Source organism: Podarcis filfolensis (genome assembly GCF_964270895.1).
Source record: "Podarcis filfolensis genome assembly, chromosome: 11".
NCBI classification, from domain to species: Eukaryota; Metazoa; Chordata; class Lepidosauria; order Squamata; family Lacertidae; genus Podarcis; species Podarcis filfolensis.
The window spans coordinates 43,256,490-43,279,415 of record NC_139613.1 but is presented as its reverse complement, the minus strand read 5'-3'; the positions used below and the strand labels follow the sequence as shown (position 1 = coordinate 43,279,415).

General features: G+C 41.0%; 1 protein-coding gene and 1 long non-coding RNA gene across 3 annotated transcripts in view; one reads left to right on the top strand and one right to left on the bottom strand.

Annotated features, from left to right (window-relative positions):
* Window positions 1-2,515: 2,515 nt before the first annotated feature.
* LOC310745130 lies at window positions 2,516-11,170 on the top strand. The gene is made up of 2 exons (XR_014539967.1): window positions 2,516-4,701; window positions 6,965-11,170. It is a non-coding gene; the product is annotated as an uncharacterized lncRNA (long non-coding RNA).
* A 992-nt stretch (window positions 11,171-12,162) lies between these two features.
* Window positions 12,163-22,926, bottom strand: part of COMMD10 (COMM domain containing 10) — a 57,064-nt gene continuing 46,300 nt past the window's right edge. For both annotated transcript variants that reach the window (XR_014539825.1, XM_083577202.1), the window contains 2 exons: window positions 12,866-12,925; window positions 12,163-12,361 (listed from right to left, as the gene is read on the bottom strand). Coding sequence is in view for 1 of the 2 variants with exons in the window: in XM_083577202.1 (XP_083433328.1) it covers window positions 12,323-12,361; window positions 12,866-12,925 (99 nt within the window). In the remaining variant the exon portion in view is untranslated. The remainder of the gene's footprint in view (window positions 12,362-12,865; window positions 12,926-22,926) is intronic.

Below are 22,926 nucleotides of genomic sequence, written 5' to 3'. Positions count from 1 at the left end.
CCCAATGTAGATCTTCCCTTCCCATTTGTTCCTGATGCAAATCTTTCTCTCTCTCTCTCTCGTTCCTGATGTAGATCTTCAATCACCCCATCTTCCCTGGCTGGGTAGGCGCCATTTTGTGACTCGCTTCAGGTGTCAAAATGTCTTGAGCCGGCTCTGCTTTGCTCCATCTGCCCTTATCTGCTTTTAAGTGCCAGGTAAAAACATGTTTATTCAGCCAGGCCTTTGTAGCTTATTTATTATTATTTTAGTGCAGTGAATTTGAGTTGGAATTGCTCTTTTATGCATATTATTGTATTTTAGGTTGCTTTTATATCAGTTTTTAATGTCTCTGAATAGCACAGGGTACATTCTTTGGAAAAAATGAGTTATCAATATAAATAATATATATGGTGTCTTGCGGTTCATGGTGGAAGAAAGGTTGGGTACAAATGTCAGAAAATGAAGAAATAAACACAGGTATAAATAGATGTATCCAAGGCACACAGGAAAATTGCTTATTCTGAGTCTTACTTCAAAATAATAAATATATTACTGTATATATTAATAATACTTTATTGTGTATTTTTCATTGTTCCAATGCTCCTGCTTCTATACTCAGTCTAGCTTGGGTCCACAGAGGATTCATTAATGCAAAGTGACAATAACCTCGTATTCTAAAAGACATTTAAGTCAGTGTCCACTGTAAGGCGAATCTTTGGACATGCTTCCATCTGCATTTCTTCAGCTGACCAAGCTGAGCCTTGAATGATTCCAATTTCCAAATGGTTTGTGTTTCTTATCTCAGGAAAACACATTCTGCAACCATACACCTTGCGATCTACCTTCTTATGGTCAGGATTAAATCTGGAGCGTTATCCCCACCCCCACCCCGCTTAGAACCAATCTCCAGCTTCCCTACGGAGCTACAGGCAAGCAGTTATTATAAAGCAGGGGAGGAAGTAGAAGTCTTTTTACATAAACATTTTGCTGTCCCTGGGTGGTGAGAAATTAAAGCACACCTCAACTCTGCAAAAACAACAAAACATCACTGCAGAAATGACACTTCCTTATATAACAGACCCATTCCGCCTGCATTCAGAGTTGCAACTGCTGACTTTTGTGTTTAAATAGAACTGTACTTTTACAGAACAAAAACAGCTAAGGAAACGGCACTGGATTTTATTGCCGGTTGTTTATCACAACACTTATTGGCTGGATAGCTGAAGCAGAATATATTGGGATTTGAACACCCCACTGCCGTCATAATTTGACCTCTAGAGTCATGCTTGCCATTGAATGATATGCACACAGAAACAGCAGCAGTTCGTATTATGTATCCGACACTAGCATAACACCCACAGAGGTGGCTTTACAGAGCAGATTGGAGGCTCAGGTATAGGAGCCAAATCCTAGGGGTCAAGGTCCCTCCAGCCCCCCCTAAAATATTTGAGGGGGCCAGCTCCCTCAAGGTGATGGGCATTGGCATTTAAATGCTGTGCTTGTGAGGCAGGGCTTACCTCCCCCTCCAATATTTTATTCAAGTTGGCACCCCTGGGCTTAGAGGCTTTGTGGGCACAGGAGAAATTTCACAAAGGCACCATAATTAGAGACTTCTGAAGTTCTTCTAACTCTTGAAAGTGTTCGCTCTAGTATAGGATTATTAGAAAAATCCCTTAAAGGGCGAAATACAATTATAAAATAGCTATTCGCGTTAATATTGAAGTCTATGGGTTGTAGGCACCTAAATCACTGCATGCCCAATGTAGCTTTCCCTTCCTGTTCCTATATTGTTGTTGTTGTTGTTGAGTTTATATACCACCCTATACCCGGGGGTCTCAGTGCAGTTCACAGAATAAAATCAAGATATAAAACCACAAAATACATAATAAAAATAAAAACAACCCAACAGTCCCCCCCCCACACACAAACACAAAAGAAACCCCCACACATTTTAAAAGGGCATAGGATGTAAATCAGATCAACCCAAGGCCTGGTTAAAATGAAGGCGCCAGGCAAACTTCCCTGGGGAGAGCATTCCACAGATGGGGAGCCACTGCAGAGAAGGCCTGTTCTCATGTTACCACCCTCTGGACCTCTCGAGGTGGTACATGAAGGAGGGCCTCAGAAGATGATCTCAATGTCCGGGTAGGATGGAAAGAGGCAGTCCTTGAGGTATTGTGGTCCCCCCCTGTCCCCAAACCTGCTCCAAAGTGTTGGGGAAAACCTCAGAGCAGATTTGGAGGCAGTGGGAGGACGGGGGGGGGGCATTTCATTTTGTTCAATGATTTAGTTGGATACAGTCCTGTGTTTCCTAAAGTTGGATTCACACCACTAAGTCCATCCATTTTCCTACTCTCACATAAAACACACTTTTATCTTGGTGGGATGCCGTCAGACCTGTTTGTGCTGTAAATAGTTTCTGATTTGTTTTCAAACCTGGGCTCACTGGAAGGACAGATCCTGAAGCTGAGGCTCCAAGCTGGCCACCTCATGAGAAGAGAAGACTCCCTGGAAAAGACCCTGATGTTGGGAAAGATTTGAGGGCACAAGGAGAAGGGGACGACAGAGGACGAGATGGTTGGACAGTGTTCTCGTAGTTACTAACATGAGTTTGACCAAACTGCGGGAGGCAGTGGAAGACAGGAGTGCCTGGCGTGCTCTGGTCCATGGGGTCATGAAGAGTCAAACACAACTAAACGACTAAACAACAATTATTACTTAGAAACCTAACTATCGGTTGGCCCGCAACCCTGACTATGCACTGAACCACTGCGAGACCAAAGCATGCACAAAACAGAAGGCAACAACAAGAAGAAAAAGTTAGCTCATGCTGGAAGCAATAGCTGTGTGAACTTGTCTGAATGTGTTCCTCACTTAGATATACTCAGTTTGTTAAGTAAAACAGCAATGTCTCGAGCATAGTGCCATTGAACTGAATGGGAACCGCACAAGATCATAGCTGTGCTTTCAGCATGTTTTCTATACATTTCACTGGGGGAGGTATCAGAGAAGTTCTCCGTAGATTCAGCCCTCTTGTCTCACAAGATCTCTGCTTTAAAGAAACTTGTTGGTTTTGCTTAAGCACAAACCTCCCTCCCCATCTTTTTCTCTTCTTTTCTTTTTTCTAGCTGGTTTATTTAGCACATCTTGTATTGACAAAGTGTTTCATTTTCTCCCCTCCACGCTTTGCTTCAGCAGTCTGTAAAATACATCTGGGAGAGAAACCTGTGCTATCCATCAGCATTATTTCAGATATGTTTTTTAATCAAATATCAATACTACTTAAAAGAAAGATACAAGTGGGAAATGGTGTTTGTACAACTGACATTCCCCGACCTAGGTGTATTTGCTGAAGAGGTTAGCAGCTTTATGGTACATATTAGGAAAGAAATGAAATCGCAGGGCTATGGGCATAGTTTGTTAGGCGATTATTCAGCTGACAGTACAGAATACAAGCAGAACAAGCATCCTGGTCTCCAAAGAATGAATTCATTATCCCTTATAAGCAAAACATGACTTCCCTGTGGGATTGTAAAGTCTGCTTTTCTTTTTTCTATTCAACACCTTACCTGTATATAAACCTCAACACGGGGAGTTAAATGCTAATGTCATTTCATACCACAATTACTCATTTTCAGAATGGAACTGCATGCCAAGACTTGACTGTGCTGTTTTTTCCTTCCTTTCCAATGGACAGGTACATTCTCTCTCTCTCTCTCTCTCTCTCTCTCTTTCTCTCTCTCGAGTTGAACAATAAGCCATTTTAAATAATGCTGGTCAGATGAGTCTTACCAATCTGACCTCTAAGCTGTGCCATACTCCACCCCACTCCCAATCTTCAGTGTGTAAGAACATATGGAAACTAGAGTAATTCACTGCAGAAGTTCTAACTGGACAGGTATAGCCTTCTGGAAGCACTGCTGTAGCTAGGGCTTTTTTTTTTCCAAAGGGGAACTCAGCTCACAGGTGAACATCATCTTTCTATAAAAATAGCACAGGTTGTAGCAGATATATAATATGGCATTGAATCTGCCACATTTCAAGAAACAGGCTTCTAGCCAAATAGGGATTTGAAATCACCATGCTGGTTTACTCTTTAGCGTTTGGCAGAATTCTGAAAGCTTTTTAGCTTAGATGTAAAATCTGATACTATGGGTCAGTGGATAGGACATTGCCCTAAAGTTCCTCTCTCTTATATAGTGTGTGTGTCACTCACTAGCATTCACACACAGCTTCAGATTAACTATAATATCATATAAAGCAATATGATCCAATGGATTAAAAATAATGCAGTGCCAATCTGTTATCTACAAACTTGCTCACTGGTAGGCTTTCATTAAGTCAGCCTCAGTCCCCCATCTTATAAAATGGGGAAAATAATAATGGTCCAACACAGAGTTTTTCAGAAGGGAGACAGTTTTGCTTACCATTTCTTGAACATTCATTGTGTCTTAGTCCCAGTTGGGAAATTTAAAATGATATATAAATTACTAATGTAACAGCTCTGCGTGATTTTTCTTTATATAGAGTGTTAAGATAACAGTTGGTTTATCATTAATTGTTTATTGAATTTTGTATGTTTTGAATTTTAGAAGGTTTCCGAAATAGATGGAGTGAAAACTGGATTTTCCACTATCAGACTTCTGAATCCTCGGGGTTCAATCCTACATATACTTTTATAGGACTAAGTCTTGCTAAACACAGCAAGACTTTATCCAGGTAAATGAACATAGGAATGGATCATGGGATTTCTCTTCCTCTTTGAGCATAATTTTGAGTCTATGGTAGCCTTTTAAAATTAGTGACAAAAAAGGGAAAACCTGGTTCTACCAAAGGGGGCTAGTGCTCTTTTAAAAACTATTTGTTGCATCCAATGTTAAGTCATATGTTAGGAGATACATTTAAATTAATAGGCATGACTAATTAGGTCCATTAATTGCAGTGGGTCTACTCTGAGAAGAACTTAAGTTATATGCAACTGAATGAAAATGACTATGTGCAGAAAAAACTGCAAGGTTCTACAAGCATCTGATACATTTTAAATGCACTGAAATTGTTCAATTTTAATAGTATGGCGAAACACTGGAAAGTTTAACAGTAAACTAGATCCAACAAGAGACTGACAGATACTGAAACTCAAGCTGCGTGGAAGGAAGCTTGGAAATGAGCCTAGATAGATATCTGAACAGATCCATGTACTGGAAATTCATGTAAGATGCAACAGACTGAACTAGATAATCTGAGCTCCTTAGTCTTAGGTTTCAAGCTGTGGATTCTATTCTCTGTCATTTCAGCTGGCCACAACCAATACTATTACTTATTAGAATAAAATAAATATTAACTTGGTTTAAGCACATACCACGCATGCTTTTATTCAGAAGCCTGTCTACTGAATTAAATGGCACTTGCCACTTAGTAAGTGTATACAGAATTGCAGCCTACGGGACTGGTTTGGCCAGAGGCATTCCATAATTATTAGAGTTGTTATGGAATGATTTTATATTACAATGACGTTCTCTCGCTATTCTTAATACATTCCGGAGTGCAGCATTTTATATTTTACCTTTTAATATATGACTTTCTTATTTTGTTGTCATTAATCGTAGTAGCACCAGTTCTTCAGATTTATTTTTTGTTCTCTGCACACTTCTAAACTCTTCCAACTGGTTTCTCACCTTTGAATTTTATCCTTACATATGGCAGCAGAACTTAATGGCTCGGAAATGTTATCCTAGAACCTGGTAAGTTCTTGTTTAGTTTCATTTCACAAGCAGCAGATCACCAAAGACAAAGGCAAGTCTAAGACTGCACTCTCCAAGGCACCAAACGCCAGCATTTTATGGGTCGTAATTCCAGCAGGCTTCAATTTGGTTCTTAAAGGTAAAGGTAAAGGGACCCCTGACCATTAGGTCCAGTCGTGACCAACTCTGGGGTTGCAGCGCTCATCTCGCTTTATTGGCCGAGGGAGCCAGCGTACAGCTTCCGGGTCATGTGGCCAGCATGACTAAGCCACTTCTTGCGAACCAGAGCCGTGCATGCAAACGCCGTTTACCTTCCCGTTGGAGCGGTACCTATTTATCTACTTGTACTTTGACGTGCTTTCGAACTGCTAGGTTGGCAGGAGCAGGGACCGAGCAACGGGAGCTCACCCCGTCGCGGGGATTCAAACCGCCGACCTTCTGATCAGCAAGTCCTAGGCTCTGTGGTTTAACCCACAGCGCCACCCGCGTTCTTACAGGGCAGCAAAACAGGAAACATTAAATTTGCAGATGACACCAAACTGGGAGGGATAGCCAATGTCGCAGAAGACAGGTTTGAAGAGGACCTTAACAGATTGGAGAACTGAGCCAAAGCTAGCAAAATGAATTTTATTAGGGACAAATTCCTGCACTTTGGCAGGAATAACCAGCAGCACAAATATAAGATGGCGGACACCTGGTTTGCCAGTAGTACATGTGAAAGGGGATCTAGGGGTGTTAGTAGAGTCAACTCTAAAATTCTTTGATTCTATGAATTCAGGGAAACCTCTGGTGGAAAAGATTTCTTGAAGATCAGGATTTCTAAGCAAAGGAAACAACCAGGAAAAGGGCACCAGGAGAGAACTAGCAAGCTAACACTGGCCTAAGTGATCCCAGAACTGGCCTGCAATCCATTTAAATGGAAAAACAATCTATCTGAAGTGCTGAGCTTCTCCTAACCTGGCCCACCTGGAGAAACAGCTCCTGTATTAAACACATTTGACGGTCTGAGGGAGGTTTTCTGAACGGTTTGTTAAGAGAGGCAATTGAAATCAGAAGAAATAACAGGCAGTAAGGTTGTGTGTGTATGTTTCGAATAGTTTTAACGAAGTATATTAAGAAAACACCATTCCATCTGTGTATCTATTCTGGAATCATTTTACTAAAACAAAACAAGTTGTCTAAACTGAGCTATTGTGAAATGCCGCACTGTATCCAAACCCTTATCCCCCTTGTTTTCATAGACTGAAGAAATCCAAATGAATTCCAGCCTGAACTTTTCTACTTCAGAGAAATACACTCAGAATCGCACTGAAATGTCATTTAGGCATAATGCCACTTTTCCTATATCTTTCAGAGAGCACCTTAGCACAGAAAAAGCAAAAACAGAGAGAGGTGGTTATCATTTTATGGTCATCAGTGAATACTGGAACTAAAGCCACTGTTTCATCAAATGTCCTGGCTAAAACAGACAAGGCACCATTCATACAATTAGAAATAGTGTAAATATCTCTTTAAAATAAAATAGTGGGAACTGGGCAGCAGAGGAGAGGAAGATCCCAATTGAGACCTTGGTAGGGGGCTGTGGCGTTTGCCTCCTAGGTGGGTCATTAGAAAAGAGTTAAATGAGTGAGAATGTGATTGGCCAGTGGGAATGCAAGCGGGGAGTAAAAGTTAGAGTGGGAGGTTTTGAAAGTCAGTTGAGGCTGGGGAGTTGAAGAAGGAAGAGGGAGGATTAGGTGTGGGTTGGTAGAGTTGTATTGTGAGAGAGTGAGAGGAATTGTCAGGTGGAGTCAGATAGGTAGTTGGGAATAATCAGTTTGAAGTTGTTAGGAACTAAGATCTAAGAAACTGACAAGAAAAATTAACCGAAACCATAAGCTTGTTCCTGCATTTAAAAATAAACTTGATTATTTGTTAATGTTAACAACTGTCTGGACTCCGTGTGTCCCTGTGAGAAACAGGGTGGTGGCAGCGAAGAAAGCAATCGCAGTGGTGGCACAGGGTCAATAGACCGTCTAACGTCCGGTGGCCCTGTGTGATCACCACAGGGGCATAACCTTTTTGCCCCCTGCGGTGGTCCTGATCAGGAGGATCATGCCTGCTATTTACATTGGAAGAAAAGCTTCCATTGATGTGAATGGGCCTTTTCTTCCTTTGGAAATAAGCAGGCTTGCAGTGCGGTTGTTTTTTGTCTTGACCACAGCACAGAGGAATTAGCACCATCCCAGCCCCAGTCACACTGAGTTGCCATCCACTTCCAGATTTGGGGTGTGGAGAGCCTTGTGCCTGCTAATTAATTTTAAGTCATTCACGCAACTGAGAGTAGTGTGAATGGCTTCTCATCTGCTTTGGCCCTCAAGTCAGGCAGAAATTAGTAAGCGCACCCATTAGGTTAGGCCGGGACAATGTAGGGAATTACAGTATCAGCATCTTCGCAGAATATGTAAAGGGTGTATTATGGATCAATACTGCATGCCCAGGAAGTATGGAATTGTCTTCAGCTCTCTGGTATTATTTTTAAAATATTTTTTTATTTTTTATTAAATGTGTATACTGCCCTTCATCCACAGATCTTAACATAAAAAACAACAACACAAAGCACGCAAAATGGTACACATATCTGGCATCCTTATCACTGAGAAGAATCATATAATCCACTCAGTGACTTCAGGTTATATTATCTTACTTTTGATCATGAACCATATACCTCTTAGCAGGAAATTAAAGTCACCAGTAAATTGAGATTTTATACTGCTGCCTACTAAATGCAAAAACACTGCTGATGGCTTTTCAGAAGATGTAAGTTGAGCCTGGAACATAAATCATTGCAAAATCTGGAAATGATTCATAGTTACAGTTCAGCACATTCTTTTTAGTTTTTTGCTTCAGCTCTGTCATAAATGCCCATGTACAGTGGTACCTCGGGTTAAGAACTTAACTCATTCTGGAGGTCCGTTCTTAACCTGAAACTGTTCTTAACTTGAAGCACCACTTTAGCTAATGAGGCCTCCCGCTGCCACCGGAGCACGATTTCTGTTCTCATCCTGAAGCAAAGTTCTTAACCCGAAGTACTATTTCTGGGTTAGCGGAGTCTGTAACCTGAAGCATCTGTAACCTGAAGCGTATGTAACCCGAGGTACCACTGTATCTGTAGGACACAGTATCTGTTCTACTTCTCCAACATTATGTCCCATCCTCCTCCTTTCTTCTACAGAGCTGAATCATATTTAGATACTTAAAACAGTAGCCATGCTATTACCATCATATTTAATTAGCCAAGTAACCTCACATCAATTACTAAAAGACAACGGTAGGTTGATGGCAATGTACCATGCCATCTCTAAGGGAAATTGTTTTGCATAGATTGGGAGTTAATATGCACTAATAAATAGGAACCTAGGAAGCTGTCTTAACCAAGGTGCGACTGTTCATCCATCCAGGCCAGTACTGCATACTCTGACCGACAGAAGCTCTCTGTAGTTTAAGGCTGAAAAGTCTTTTCCCTGACTACTTAACCCCTTTCGCCGGAGATGGCAGGGACTGAACCTGGAACCCTCTCCCTAGAAAGCATATGCCCTACTATTGGGTGATGGTCGTTGGGAATTGAAGGCGAGATACTCACACAGCGAAAGTTCCCCCCCTGTTCCAGTCACTACACAGAGGCAGTTTAAGGTCCAAAATAGTTTGGACTTCAAGGTTAGGCTTCAGTAATACAGTTCCTGATGCTGACAGCTGTGGGCAGGATTCCTGCACTGTAGAAGGTTGGACAAGACCCTCAGGGTACCTTCCAACCCTACAATTCTGTGATACACACACACCTTGTAGGCTTTGCAAATACAGATACATATAATTAGAAAGCATTTCTGTTGCTCCAGCAATTCAAGATGTAACACAGACTCCCGACTCACGGGCGGACTCACTGACCGGACATACCTTAATCACTAATATAGATGACACTGGACTGCTGTCATAGCAACTGGCTTGGCTGACCTTGCACCTGTTAGCTTATCTCATACATGGAGGGATTAAACTCATGAAGGAAATTAACCCTTTTCTCCATGTCCAGTTCCTCCAACAATGGTCCCTCCACTATGTAGTAAGTAACAAGTGAGGACTGCTGCGCACAAACTTTTGCTTAACCGTTTGACGTCAGAAAGCAGACACAGGGTAGAGTGTGTAAACGCCTCGCCACATAAAATTCTCTACAAACCTGAGAAATCTCTGCATGTTGGAATGGAGATTTGAGTCCAGCTTTGCTCCTTCCTTGTTTCTTGCATGCGTTGCAATAGGGAAACTCAGACCTGGGGAAATGTGGCCCTCTCTGCCTTTCCATCAAGCCCTTGGTACGCCCCCAAGCCACACTGCTTACTGGTTCTAGTTGCACCCCAAGTCCCTTTTGCCTGGTTTGAATGTGTCCTTGAATGCTTGATTATGCCTCTTGCCTGCCTGCATGGAGGATCGAGAGGGTGGGTGTGTAGAAACCAAGCTGCACAAAGGTGAAATTTACATTTATTACTCTGGCTGCTTTTGTGTCTTGCCATACCCACCAAACGCACATGGTCCATGGCAGGCTGCCCAGAAGAGCAGGCAGCTCATAGGCTGGAAAAAAAGGTCCCTGTCCCTGCTCAGTAATATACCATACACGCATCTTATTTCCTCCCAGACCAGCAGACCATTAGCGGTTAGAGCAACAAGCCCCATGCATCTAAAAGACTATAGGCTGTCATGAACTGGTAAGACAACAGGGAGGAGGAAGGGGATCCCGGCAAGGGGTGTAGCCGGGACTGGGACACACCAGGACATACAGAGAATGGGGAAAGAAGTACTCACAGGGTGATGGAGAATGGCATGGGGATGAAGGTCGGTGCACAGGAACCAGAGCAGCAGGACCCATCACCAGAGCCAGAAGGACCCCTTTCTCCATGAACATGGCAGGCTCTAAGGCATAGCGGGCAGCAGGAGAGGCAATCCAGGAGACTGAGGCAGGCCAGGGCCCACAGCCCAGCTCACTAGCTGGAGGCTTGTTAGCATTGGGAGGAGAGGTGTGATTCCTCAGCTGCAGTAGGCTTGGAACAGGTGAGGGTCACAAGCCTCATCAAGCCCAGGTGCTGCAATCAGCATGCAAAATACCAAAGGGAAGCAGAGCTGAGGTGCTGTGTCTGTTCAACTGCCAATGTTGGTGGACCTTGGCTTGGATGTGCCTGGTGCTCTATGGGACTGTGCTTCAGGTTAGACTTTGACTGTGTAGATTGACCCCGGTCTTTGAACTTTGACATGCTGACTTGCCACCAGGTTGGGTAGGGGTTTAGGGTGCCAACATCGGCAGAGAGGACACACTTTGTAGTTCTACCACCTTCAGAAGTTTCTTTTCTGGGAGATAAGCGGCACTCCCGGAGAAGGCAATCCCTTCAGCAGCCCCCATATTGCAGGATTCCCACTTACACACACACACACACACACACACACACACACACACGTATCTGTCATCTTCGTTGTATAATTCTTGCCAAATCCTTAAAGCACACCTCCTTACTGTTGCCTTTGAGTTATATATTTTAAGACCCACCCTATTCTCTTGATTGTAATCTGTTTTAACTGGTTTTTTTAAAAACACTAATTTTAAATAGTTGTAACCCACCCTGGGACCTCATGCTAAAGGATGGGAACGATAACATACAGGTGGAAACAGTTATTATTCATTAGCTAAGGAATAAGATTTAAAAAAAAATCATCTCCATTAGCAGAATTAAGGGTCTTGAATAGGCATAGTCTTAAAGAATAGTGGTATTGAAATATACCAGCTAGAATTGAGGAGCCTGGTCCTGGTTACTGCCTTAAGTGGGAGAATGCCTGGAAATCACATAAAAGACCATTCTGAAGGAAGAACAGCTGGGTGTATAGGCATAGTAAAAAGATAAATTCTGTCAGAGTATCAAATCTATGAAACTTGGAGAAAAGCAAGAAAAGGCTATCTCATGTGCTTGACGCAAATTGTGCCTCAAACTAAATCTGTCCTTAAACTTTCTAGATTTCTTCATTTTGATTATAAACTAGGAGAGCAGAAGGCAGAGACTATCTCTGACTGGGATCTGCATATGTAGGGTTCAAAACCTTACGTGGACTATACTTGGATTCATTGTTAGTTAGGTAAAAAGGTAAGCAAGACCTTCACCCACCTAGTCTGAGAAGTTTCCCCACTAAAAATAGAATTTTTGAATAGGTTACAGTCTTGGAAAACAATAAACACATTTCATTTATGGACCACCAATATTTAAGTTACCATCTTCTCTGCAAAAACGTCACCAAAGCCAAAACCGACACAATACATTTCAAAGTAATTCAAAGAACAGCAAAACAAGGTAGCTATACTCTGCCCCCCAATGATACATGTTCTTGAACACTGGAAACTCTGAGGAGATTAAGTCAATTAGAACTTCAGTTTTCCTGTCAATGATTTAATTTAAGTTACTGGCCAAAGAAGAGATAAGCCATTTATTGACAACAGCCAACTAAGTATTTCAGCAAACACTGCCAGCCAAGTTATCTTCAATATTGAAGTGAGAGGAATGTGGTGGGAGAAATTAAGTCTTCACACAGTATCACGTAAGAGAATCCAGCTGTGCTTGTATAGTCTCCAACTATTTAACAGAAAAGAAAAAAGAAAAATGTTTAGAAACATGGAAAGTAGAAGAGAAATAATAAACTCTGCAAATTAAATATATCCAAACAGCAACAAGAACTCCTGAATGTGTTTCCCCACGAAATTAATTCCCGCAAATCTGCAACGTATATAAATGTTTAGTCTGATTGGGTGAGTTCACCATGTGTATAAGCACAAATAAGGATATGCTATCCTGAAAGTCTCTTGTCCTTTTGTTAAGTTTGTAGATTTAAAAGGGTATAGCAAGCATCACCTTGTTCGAAAGCACTTCAGCAGCAAATGTGAAACCTGCATTCAGTTAGTGCTTTATAGGAGACATAACTCAGAGATGCAGTGCTTTGGGGGATGAAGCTATTACATGTTTACAAGGAAAGCGCAAACCAAAAACAGCTAGAACCAAAGGACTGGTAATAAAGACTTATTAAAGGTAAAAGAAAGGTTATCAAAATGTTAGGAAGTCTGTAAAAGCACCAGTACAGACCTTGTTATAGAACTCAAACAGCTCTTGATGACTGAATTCCACAAACACTTTCTCCATGTTCTGTGAAAGAGAAGAAAAGAGTCAGCCCATATAATGTGATGTTACCCGTCCTTCAGGCATCGTGACTCTTAAAGTTTTAACTCCAGCAGTTTGGGACATAAAAGAGCAGAATACTCCAACAAACTCCTACAGATGTTCACAGTACATACATATTTACATTATGGAGAGAGAGAAATGATGTTTTTTGGTCTGCAACTTCATTTCTTCCTCTGGAAGTTGTTCTCCAAGTCATAACAAAAGTAGATGCAAAGGAAGAAAATTATTTCATTGCTGTGCTTTTCTTTTTAAACACAAGCTTACATTTCAACTTTCTCAGTAGTCCTTTCAAGCGCTGGCAAATTCCATTGCAGGGAGACTGTGCAGGCAGTGAATGTGACTGAACTCACAGAGCCGTTAAAAGCAAGTACATCAGCTCAGAGTTAATACCTCAAATTAATCTAGCAGTTTTGAACTTTTCATGCTGAGATTGCTACAGCCATTCACGCAGCCATTCTAGTCAAAGTTAACGATTAACCAAGCTGCTTCAAAGCAGTGGTAAACAAGGAAAAGGAAAAAGGACACAGTGGATGAAACCGATAACAGCTCTGTGCATTAGTAATCCTATGGTGGTTTGAAGGTGGTGTTAAATACATTGTTTTGGGCATTGTTGTTTTTTCCATATGTATATCCAACCTGATGGTCTACTTGAGTCAAAAAAAGCATGCATGTGATGTCTTCTTACACTGATTGTGCCTCTGCATTAGCACTGTTTTCTATCACACTTGCATCCCGTCCAGAGCTAAAGAAGTACATAGGGATACACAGCAACCAACTCCAGCAGGTGGGTTAGGCCACGAGGGAATGACCTGTCCAAAAGTACATGTCTCCCCAGCCCAGGTGCAGCACACTGTTCTCTATACCACAGTGGCCCAACTATCCCTGTAGAAAAGCTGTCACTGTTGTATTGATCCTGGTGTGTTGCTTTATCGATCTGTATGGAAGAATTTCTTCTTGGCACAACCGACTACGGAAGGAGGTGCAGGAAACAAATTGATGGCAAACACACGCATACACACAAAGTACACTCCAGCCCAATTAAGACAGATATTAAGGTACAAATTGGGACAAGAACCCCATTCAGTTTGCTTGAAGGCTGCACTGAAAATTCTACTCACTCCATTGTACTTTTTTCGGGTAAAACTACTGCATTAGCAGCTAATCTTTCAGTAGGCATTGTTGATCAAGTTACCTAAAAGGAAATAATTTCTGAAGGCTAAAGAATCTGATTTTAGTGCCCAGACTACTGCGTACTAAACACTGGAACCCCAACGTAAACGAATGGTTTATTAAACTGTGGGGTGGTGCTCTTTAAAATAAGCTTACTTGGTATATCTACATTAAACAAGGATAATGCAAAATGTATGTTGATTTAAGGTGAAAATTCTTTGGAGCTTTTCAGAATGCCAAGCAAAATATTGTAAAAGGTAATCCTTTTCCTTTGATATAGCATTTTTCTTGCCTATTCAGACATGGATGTAACATGACACATACATTAAATACATCACTTGCCACAGCCTGTATGAGGAGCTGGCCTGCCCCCCAACCCGCCCCCATCCCCAACAGTTACAGGAAGAAAGTCAGGGGAGCTCAGAATGAACTGGCTTTCCAGAAAGGTTAAAAACAATAAAAAGGTTTCTTCAGCTATGTTTGAAGCAAGAGGAAGAACAAGTAACTAAGTAAGTCCCAAGGCATTCTCACACACTGGATACTCCTAAAATACCCACTCACATAACCTTTATTTTAGAACAGATAAGAGTTTCTGAATAAGATGTGTACAAAGGTTAGACTCAGACCTTCTGTAAAGTGATTTATTATTATAACGGGTGTATAAAATCAGTTGTGACCATGCCAGACCAAAAGATTAAACAAATTAAAATGACACTTCTTTCCCCCAAGTGGTTTAAGATGTGCTTTATATGCATCTTCGGTTCAAGGCAGGAAAGAAAAACAGGAACTACAAGGATTGGATTTGACCACTGGCCCAACTATTTCAGGGAACTTGGGACTGGCATACTGAATTTTCATAAGCAAACACACTGCCCAATGCATACCCTTAAAAGTGGCTATTAACAGCCATAAAATCACTGGGGCCAGCATGTCTACCTCAACGCCGCCTCCTCTCTTCAGTAGAAAAAGCCCCTATTCTAGCAATCTGGGGGAACTTACAAAGGACCAGTAATTTGTATGAGAGACTAGTCTTAGCTCTAGTGGAGGGAACAAAGCAATGCTGGGAATGGGGTAGTGAATAAAAAATCAGAAGTCCTGGAAAAGGAGTTCTTTCTGCCATGATTCCCGCTGCTCCTCTCTCTATAAAAAACACACACCATAATACGCTAAAAGGAAAGAGAAAGATTTGTAAAATGTTCTGTCGGCCTTGAAACAGAGAGCAACAGAAGAGGGACCCATTTCTAAACAACAACTTACTGTAGTGTCTCAACCTCCTAGTTTATCACCTGCAAACTGAATCAATGCTACTAACACACAATTCTGAAAAGCAAACACACACAAACGTTAGAAAATATTACTGGAAGTTTGCTCTTCACGCTATACAAACAAAACTTGGATGCTTTGCTCAACTGTCAGTCGAGATTTGGCACTGGTTAGCGCAGACCCCACGTTGCCCAAAACTGTTCACAGAAAGTCACAGAAGAAAAGCCTCAATATACTTTTGTGTGTATCTTTTAAACTATTCAACAAATAAGTATATAACAATGCTGTGAAAGAGTACCGCTGACTGGAAATTTTGCTTTACTTTAATTTTTGTTTTAAATGTAATATCCTTGGCACCCATCAATATTCAGAACTTCTTATACTTTATAGGGTTTAGGTATATTACATTTTCTACATTGCTTTCCACTAAAAAGAAGTCCTGGATCAATTGACAACCAAAGTAAAAGAAAAAAAGCAATTACAACATTAAAACAACAGTACAACATAGCTCAAGGGACGCGGGTGGCACTGTGGGTTAAACCACAGAGCCTAGGACTTGCCGATCAGAAGGTCAGCAGTTCGAATCCCCTCGACAGGGTGAGCTCCCATTGCTCGGTCCCTGCTCCTGCCAACCTAGCAGTTCGAAAGCATGTCAAAGTGCAAGTAGATAAATAGGTACTGCTCCGGCGGGAAGGTAAACAGCGTTTCCGTGTGCTGCTCTGGTTCACCAGAAGCAGCTTAGTCATGCTGGCCACATGACCCGGAAGCTGTACGCCAGCTCCCTCGGCCAATAAAGCAAGATGAGGGCCGCAACTCCAGAGTCGGCCACAACTGGACCTAATAGTCAGGGGTCCCTTTACCTTTACCTTTACAACATAGCTCACGACACATCAAAACGTAAACTGTTGAAGTTGGTCCTGAAAAAAATAATCTACTGATGATGCAAGGGAAATATTATTTAAGAGAGGGGTGAGGAACCTCCAGCAGTTCAAATCTGGCCCCTTTTACATAAACCACGGTCACCTGACCCATAAATGACATCATATGTGACATCAGGTGTAGGGCCTACAGAGGTGCAGCCACCAATGCGCTTAAAGTGCACTTCCGATTGTGCATTGGTGAGGGAATCCAGGCTCTGACTCTATGGCACAGCCAAAACCTGCTGAATCAGGTGTGCAGGATTTAGCTGTGCACAGTCTGTGTGCAGGATTTAGCTGTGCAAAGGACTTAGCTTTGAAGTCTTGACTTTGGGACTTCAAATCACCCAATCACCTGGTGTCATTGTGACATCACGTGACTGACAAATGAGCAGCCCTGTACACCTGTCAATTTTAGCCCATGAGGTTAGATCCTTATAAGCCAAAAAGGTTCTTCATGCCTGACTTGAGAGATTTCAGCACTTTAGAATCAAACACTTCAACTCAGCCTAGTATATCATGTTGCATATTTCATTCATTCTTAACTTCCAGTCTGCATTTTGACACAAAGCAGTATGTATTTGGTTCTATTTTTTCCCCTGCCTTTCTAGGGAACACATATGAAAACAGAATTATGTATTTAAAATATTGTCACATTTTGTGCAATTGTATTAGTGACTGGCAACCTGGAATTGACAGCATGCTGCATATTTCATTTACTTTTTAACTAATGTTATTACTGTTGTAAGCTACTCAGAGAACTTGGTTATTGGGTAGCATATAAATACTCTTAAGATGTAATAAATAAATGAATGATGAGACTCATGGTGAACACTAAAAATATATATTTAAGGCTGGACTCCTACCTTGACTTGTAATGTTGGCTGTGCTGTGTTTACTTTTATTTATGTATTACTACAAGGTTTATATGTTGTCCATCAACACACATTCCCTGGGTGGCTTACGAAACAAGTAGTATTAAAAAGCAAGGTAATAATTTAAAAACCATGTTGAAAAACCCCACTAAAATGCAGCATTAAAACATATATCCTTTCTAGCAGATGAAAATACAATAAATTAGTGTCTCAGTTTACAAAATAAAACATGGCGTAAAACAATGGTCCAGTTTGCACGTAACAATAAGACAAACCATGGATAAGCAAGTGTGTAAAAATTGCATCTGCTTTACTCTTCACAGGTCCTGCTGAATCAAACCACGGTTTGGCTTAGCGTTATGGCCAAACTCTGGTTCGTGGTTTCTTTTGTTCAAGGCTCAAACCAAAGCACAAGCTGTAACCAAGCTTTATTCTTGGCACTACCATTCATGGTTTGTTTGGAGAGAAACAAGCCAGAGGCCTGGTTTCAAATGTAAGGCAGAGCCAATCCATGATTTGGCTCCAGGTAAGATTGCCGAAAGAAATATCAACAACCTCAGATATGCAGATGACACAACCTTGATGGCAGAAAATGAGGAGGAATTAAAGAACCTTTTAATGAGGGTGAAAGAGGAGAGCGCAAAATATGGTCTGAAGCTCAACATCAAAAAAACGAAGATCATGGCCACTGGGCCCGTCACCTCCTGGCAAATAGAAGGGGGGGAAATGGAGGCAGTGAGAGATTTTACTTTCTTGGGCTCCATGATCACTGCAGATGGTGACAGCAGCCACGAAATTGAGAGACGCCTGCTTCTTGGGAGAAAAGCAATGACAAACCTAGACAGCATCTTAAAAAGCAGAGACACCACCTTGCCAACAAAGGTCCGTATAGTTAAAGCTATGGTTTTCCCAGTAGTGGTGTATGGAAGTGAGAGCTGGACCATCAAGAAGGCTGATCGCCGAATAATTGATCCTTTTGAATTATGGTGCTGGAGGAGACTCTTGAGAGTCCCATGGACTGCAAGAAGATCAAACCTATCCATTCTTAAGGAAATCAGCCCTGAGTGCTCACTGGAAGGACAGATCCTGAAGCTGAGGCTCCAATACTTTGGCCACCTCCTGAGAAGAGAAGACTCCCTGGAAAAGACCCTGATGTTGGGAAAGATGGAGGGCACAAGGAGAAGGGGGCGACAGAGGACGAGATGGTTGGACAGTGTTCTCAAAGCTACCAGCATGAGTTTGACCAAAGTGCGGGAGGCAGTGGAAGACAGGAGTGCCTGGCATGCTCTGGTCCAGGGGGTCACGAAGAGTCAGACACGACTAAACGACTAAACAACAACAACAAAACAGCAGCAGGACTGAGGAAGGAATGAGCATCTCCAAGCTTGCAGGGCTCCCTGAAGTCTTACAAAAATAAACGAGCCCTTAGGGCCTTTTGCACAGCTTCATCTGAGCTGTGTTCAGGATCTGGATAAAAACTGAAGGAAACTTTTTTCCCCTTTTCTTTTCTTGGGAAATATTTTAGCTGTTTGTCAGAAGGGTACCCCTCATCAAACATGCAGATTCTGACATGAAAAAGTCATCTCAGTTCTAAGTAAAACTGGCATAATACTGACAGATGTCAAGTTTTAAAACTAAAAGCTACCTTTTAAAAAAAAGGCACTAACATGGCAAATTAATGTCAAGCACATCTAAGAAGGCAGATGGAGAGACAGGTTGGCTTGTGAATGAGCTGCAAAATAGCTCTTGCTGCAAAAGAAGCAGTCAGAATTTTCAATAGTTTGTTAGTAAAAACTAATGGAAGCCTAGTATATACCCTTTACTTTTTAAGAGTCTAATACTATATGGGGTAAAAACAAAATTTATTCTTTAATAATATTGGGATTTCACAGTGTTACCTGCCCAAGATACTATTTAATCCCATGAAAATAAACACAAGTTCAGCTAAAAAACAGCTTGGGAAGCTTTCTTTCAGATTGCACAGATTATGCAGTACCTTATATCAAGATACCTGGCTGCACTTCTAGCCCTGTCCACAAAATCACAAATCTAGATGGCTTGAAGTATCATCACTGTCAGCACTTTGAGGAACAAGTGGAGGTATGGCGTGAAGAAGCTGGCTGCCTAACTGACCTGTTTTCAGGTGCAAGGAGTGGGAAGGTTAGAGAAAACCTTAATAGCATAGTGTTTTCCTAAATGGTGCTCAGGGAACCCAAATAAATAATAATAATAATAATAATAATAATAATAATAATAATAATAATAATATTTCATAGGCCGAGATCTGTTCCCTGATCACACTACTTAGCTGCACTTAGTTACTACTGAAATTAAATGGGACTTGCCCCATTTATTTCAATGGGAACAGAGCCCATTGCAATTTCATCCAATTAATAGGACAAAAAAACAGAAGCTGTCTTTATCTGTTATGGAACTCTATAGTAAGATTTAGTCTGGGCATAATTAAACAACTTTGATTGTTCTGGTTTTTATACTGCAGCTTTATTTTATTTTTCCAAACCCACTACCTTACAGTACAAGTTGATACTTACTTGCATTAGCATGGATAGAAATGCGAACATTTTGTGGACTTCCTTGACCTTTTTACCTGCTGAAGAAATTTTGCCAAGAGCAGACTGTGACCATTCAAGAGTTACTTTCCTTCTGTACTGATCTCTTATCTGGCACAGTATTTCTGCTTTTTTACATTCTCAAACAGAACACATTGAGCGAATTAGGTTACCAACTACATGCCAATCAGAATAGAGAATTCATTTACTGCTGTTTATGTGTGTGTGTATATATATAAAAGTGTCTGTGTGTGCAGATATGCCACTATGATTTAAAAGCTCACTAGGAAAAAGCTTAGCCACAAACATAAAATGCAATATATATGTTAAGAGTTGCTTTTCGAAAATCATTAAGGCTTAGCATTGCTCTGTAATCGGACTTCTTACTATTAACTGAAAATCATTGATTAAATTAAGAAAGAGCTTCTATTGCAACAACTCTTTCCTTAAGTGTTATCTTATCCCACGTATTAAAAATGAACTTTTCTTTTCCTACCCAAGCACACTGTATCAAATACAATAACACACACCTTAATCACGCTGTATTAGCTAGAGATTTGAGAGAGAAAGGCTAAAAGGCAAAGCTCTGCCTTCCTCAGTCAAAATCCATTTTGTTTGGTACAGTAATATTTTAATCACAGAAATGAATCAACATACCACTTCATCTTTTAAATTACATTACTGCCTAAACTCCGGAGTAATGAAGTCAGTTACAGCGCAAGAGGGAAAGGCAATGAGAAAAGCAAGTTAATATTTCTCAACAACATAGCTGTTTTAGTTTAGAGGAAAAGCAAGGAAGAGGCAACATGACAGAAGGGTATAAAATTACGAAGAAAGTGGAGATGATTCACTGCCAAATGAGGCAGCAATAGCAAGGGATCCAGCGTCTCCCATCAGGACACACACACACCCCAATCTGACTCTGGGCCCTTCGTCATAACACTCGGGTTCTGAAGGTCAGATCCAGTAACGCCATTTGGCTTTGGCAATCCACATTCCCCTCCTTCCAACCTACGCAAGAAGAGGCTGCAGATCCTACAGCCAGTCTCTACCTTCTCAGTGCTGCTACAAGAGCGGTTAAAAAAGGATGAAGTGATGTACATCATAATATATTAGGGCCGCCCTTGAACAATGACCTTTATCAGGTGTAGGTCTACCAGGTGAGCAAAAACTTTTGAACCAATCAGTGTTAATCCCAAGGCTCAACACCAAGCAGCTAAGGTTGCTTTGATTTGGATTCTCATTGATACCTTACTGGACATTTGGACTCATCACGTTTTCTTCTGCAAGGCTGTGTAAAGAAAAATCGGCAGCAATTCTGTAAGAAACGTGTTAACTCCAATCTCCCATTTAATCTAATCCATGATATGTCCTCCAACATGTCTAACCATTCAGTTCCATAAGAAAGTACATCTATCTCAACAGCTCTCATCTTTGTTTAAACATCTGTTGTCAATATTATGAATACCCCTGGGTCATTCATATCAATGAGGTTGAACTCTACCACTTTTTGTTTGGAATATAATCCAAGTCTTCCTATATTTTGTGCGTCAGTGTCCCAAAGCTTGTATTTTCATTTAAAATACTGGTTCTGTGAACACATTTATTACTATAAGCAGTAACATTACTATAAACAATGTCAATGTTCCTGGAACAACCTTATGAACAGAGGCTGAAGACTATATACTTTAAAGACAGGCATCTTCCCATCTTATTTACAGAACTTTGAGTCATTTTTGTGTGGATTTCAGAACTACGGTCTGTTTATCAGGGGATATGAGCCCTAATTCATAATGACAGTAGTGATATGATAGCCATATGAAAATATAAAAGCAGGGACATGATTATCCCGGAAGGCCTAAGGGCTACTGGGAAATGTTACATTTCAAATTTTAAGACAATGGAAGACTGAGCCATGATGAAGAACCTGCCAGAACTAGTGATGTGATGCTAAATCATTAATGCACACCAATGTTTTAAGTATATTTTTCTTAAAATAGGCTCCACTGTAATCAATACAGTGGTACCTCGGGTTAAGTACTTAATTCGTTCCGGAGGTCCGTTCTTAACCTGAAACTGTTCTTAACCTGAAGCACCACTTTAGCTAATGGGGCCTCCCGCTGCCGCCGGAGTACAATTTCTGTTCTCATCCTGAAGCAAAGTTCTTAACCCGAGGTACTATTTCTCGGTTAGCAGAGTCTGTAACCTGAAGGTTATGTAACCTGAAGCGTATGTAAACCAAGGTACCACTGTAGACACATTATAAGACAATTGCTGCAGCATCTAACTCAAGTCTAACATTCTTCTCACAGTGGTCAACAAAATGTTGACTGGGCTACCACAAAGCATTGCTCCCCAACAAGCAATGGGATTCTACTTCAGAACAAAGAAGGTTTTTCCCCGATATGGCCTGTGAAGCAGACTTGCTCAATTCAGGGTTCAATTTTTCATCTTACAATTATGATTTTTTTAAAAAAAAAATATTTAATTTGTGGTCTTGCTCTGCGCTACATCTTCTCTACAACAAACACGTTAACCAGTTAACACATTGGCCAGTTAACATTCCAGTCATTTTTGTGTGTTTTGCAATGGCCTCACTTTCAAGGATTTTAAAGGCTTTTAATCCGAGCCACGTTTATACTTTTCAGGATATACTGATTACCTAAACACAGTGTCTGAAACTGACACTATGGAAAGCCTGGTGTCCATCAGATGGTGACTATTTCTCATTTATGATTGATTGTTGATGCTTAAATATTAATAGTCCTGTACCATACGCTTGCCATGACAGCAAAATAGAATGACTTTGCTAAGGGTATGCTCCCGGATAGAATCAGAAGAACTATGAGTAGAATGGTACTCTTTGTTCTAATGTTTGTTCTGTAGAGTAAAAACACTGAAGAATAGCAAAGCTAAAAAGACAGTTATCTATACAGAATATTTGGGAAGTACCATTTAAGTCAGTACAGCCCAAAGATCACAGTCTATAAACACAGACATAGCTAGGAGATGCAACAAAATTCTTTCATAAAGGTCAAAGGGGTATAAAAATGAAGGGAAACGAGAAATTGTCTGACTTGGAAACAGCCATGCCATGCCGTGACATCTTCAGACAGACCCTGAGTGTGATATAGCCAGGCTTGGCAAGTCAGGCCCTCCAATGTTTTAAC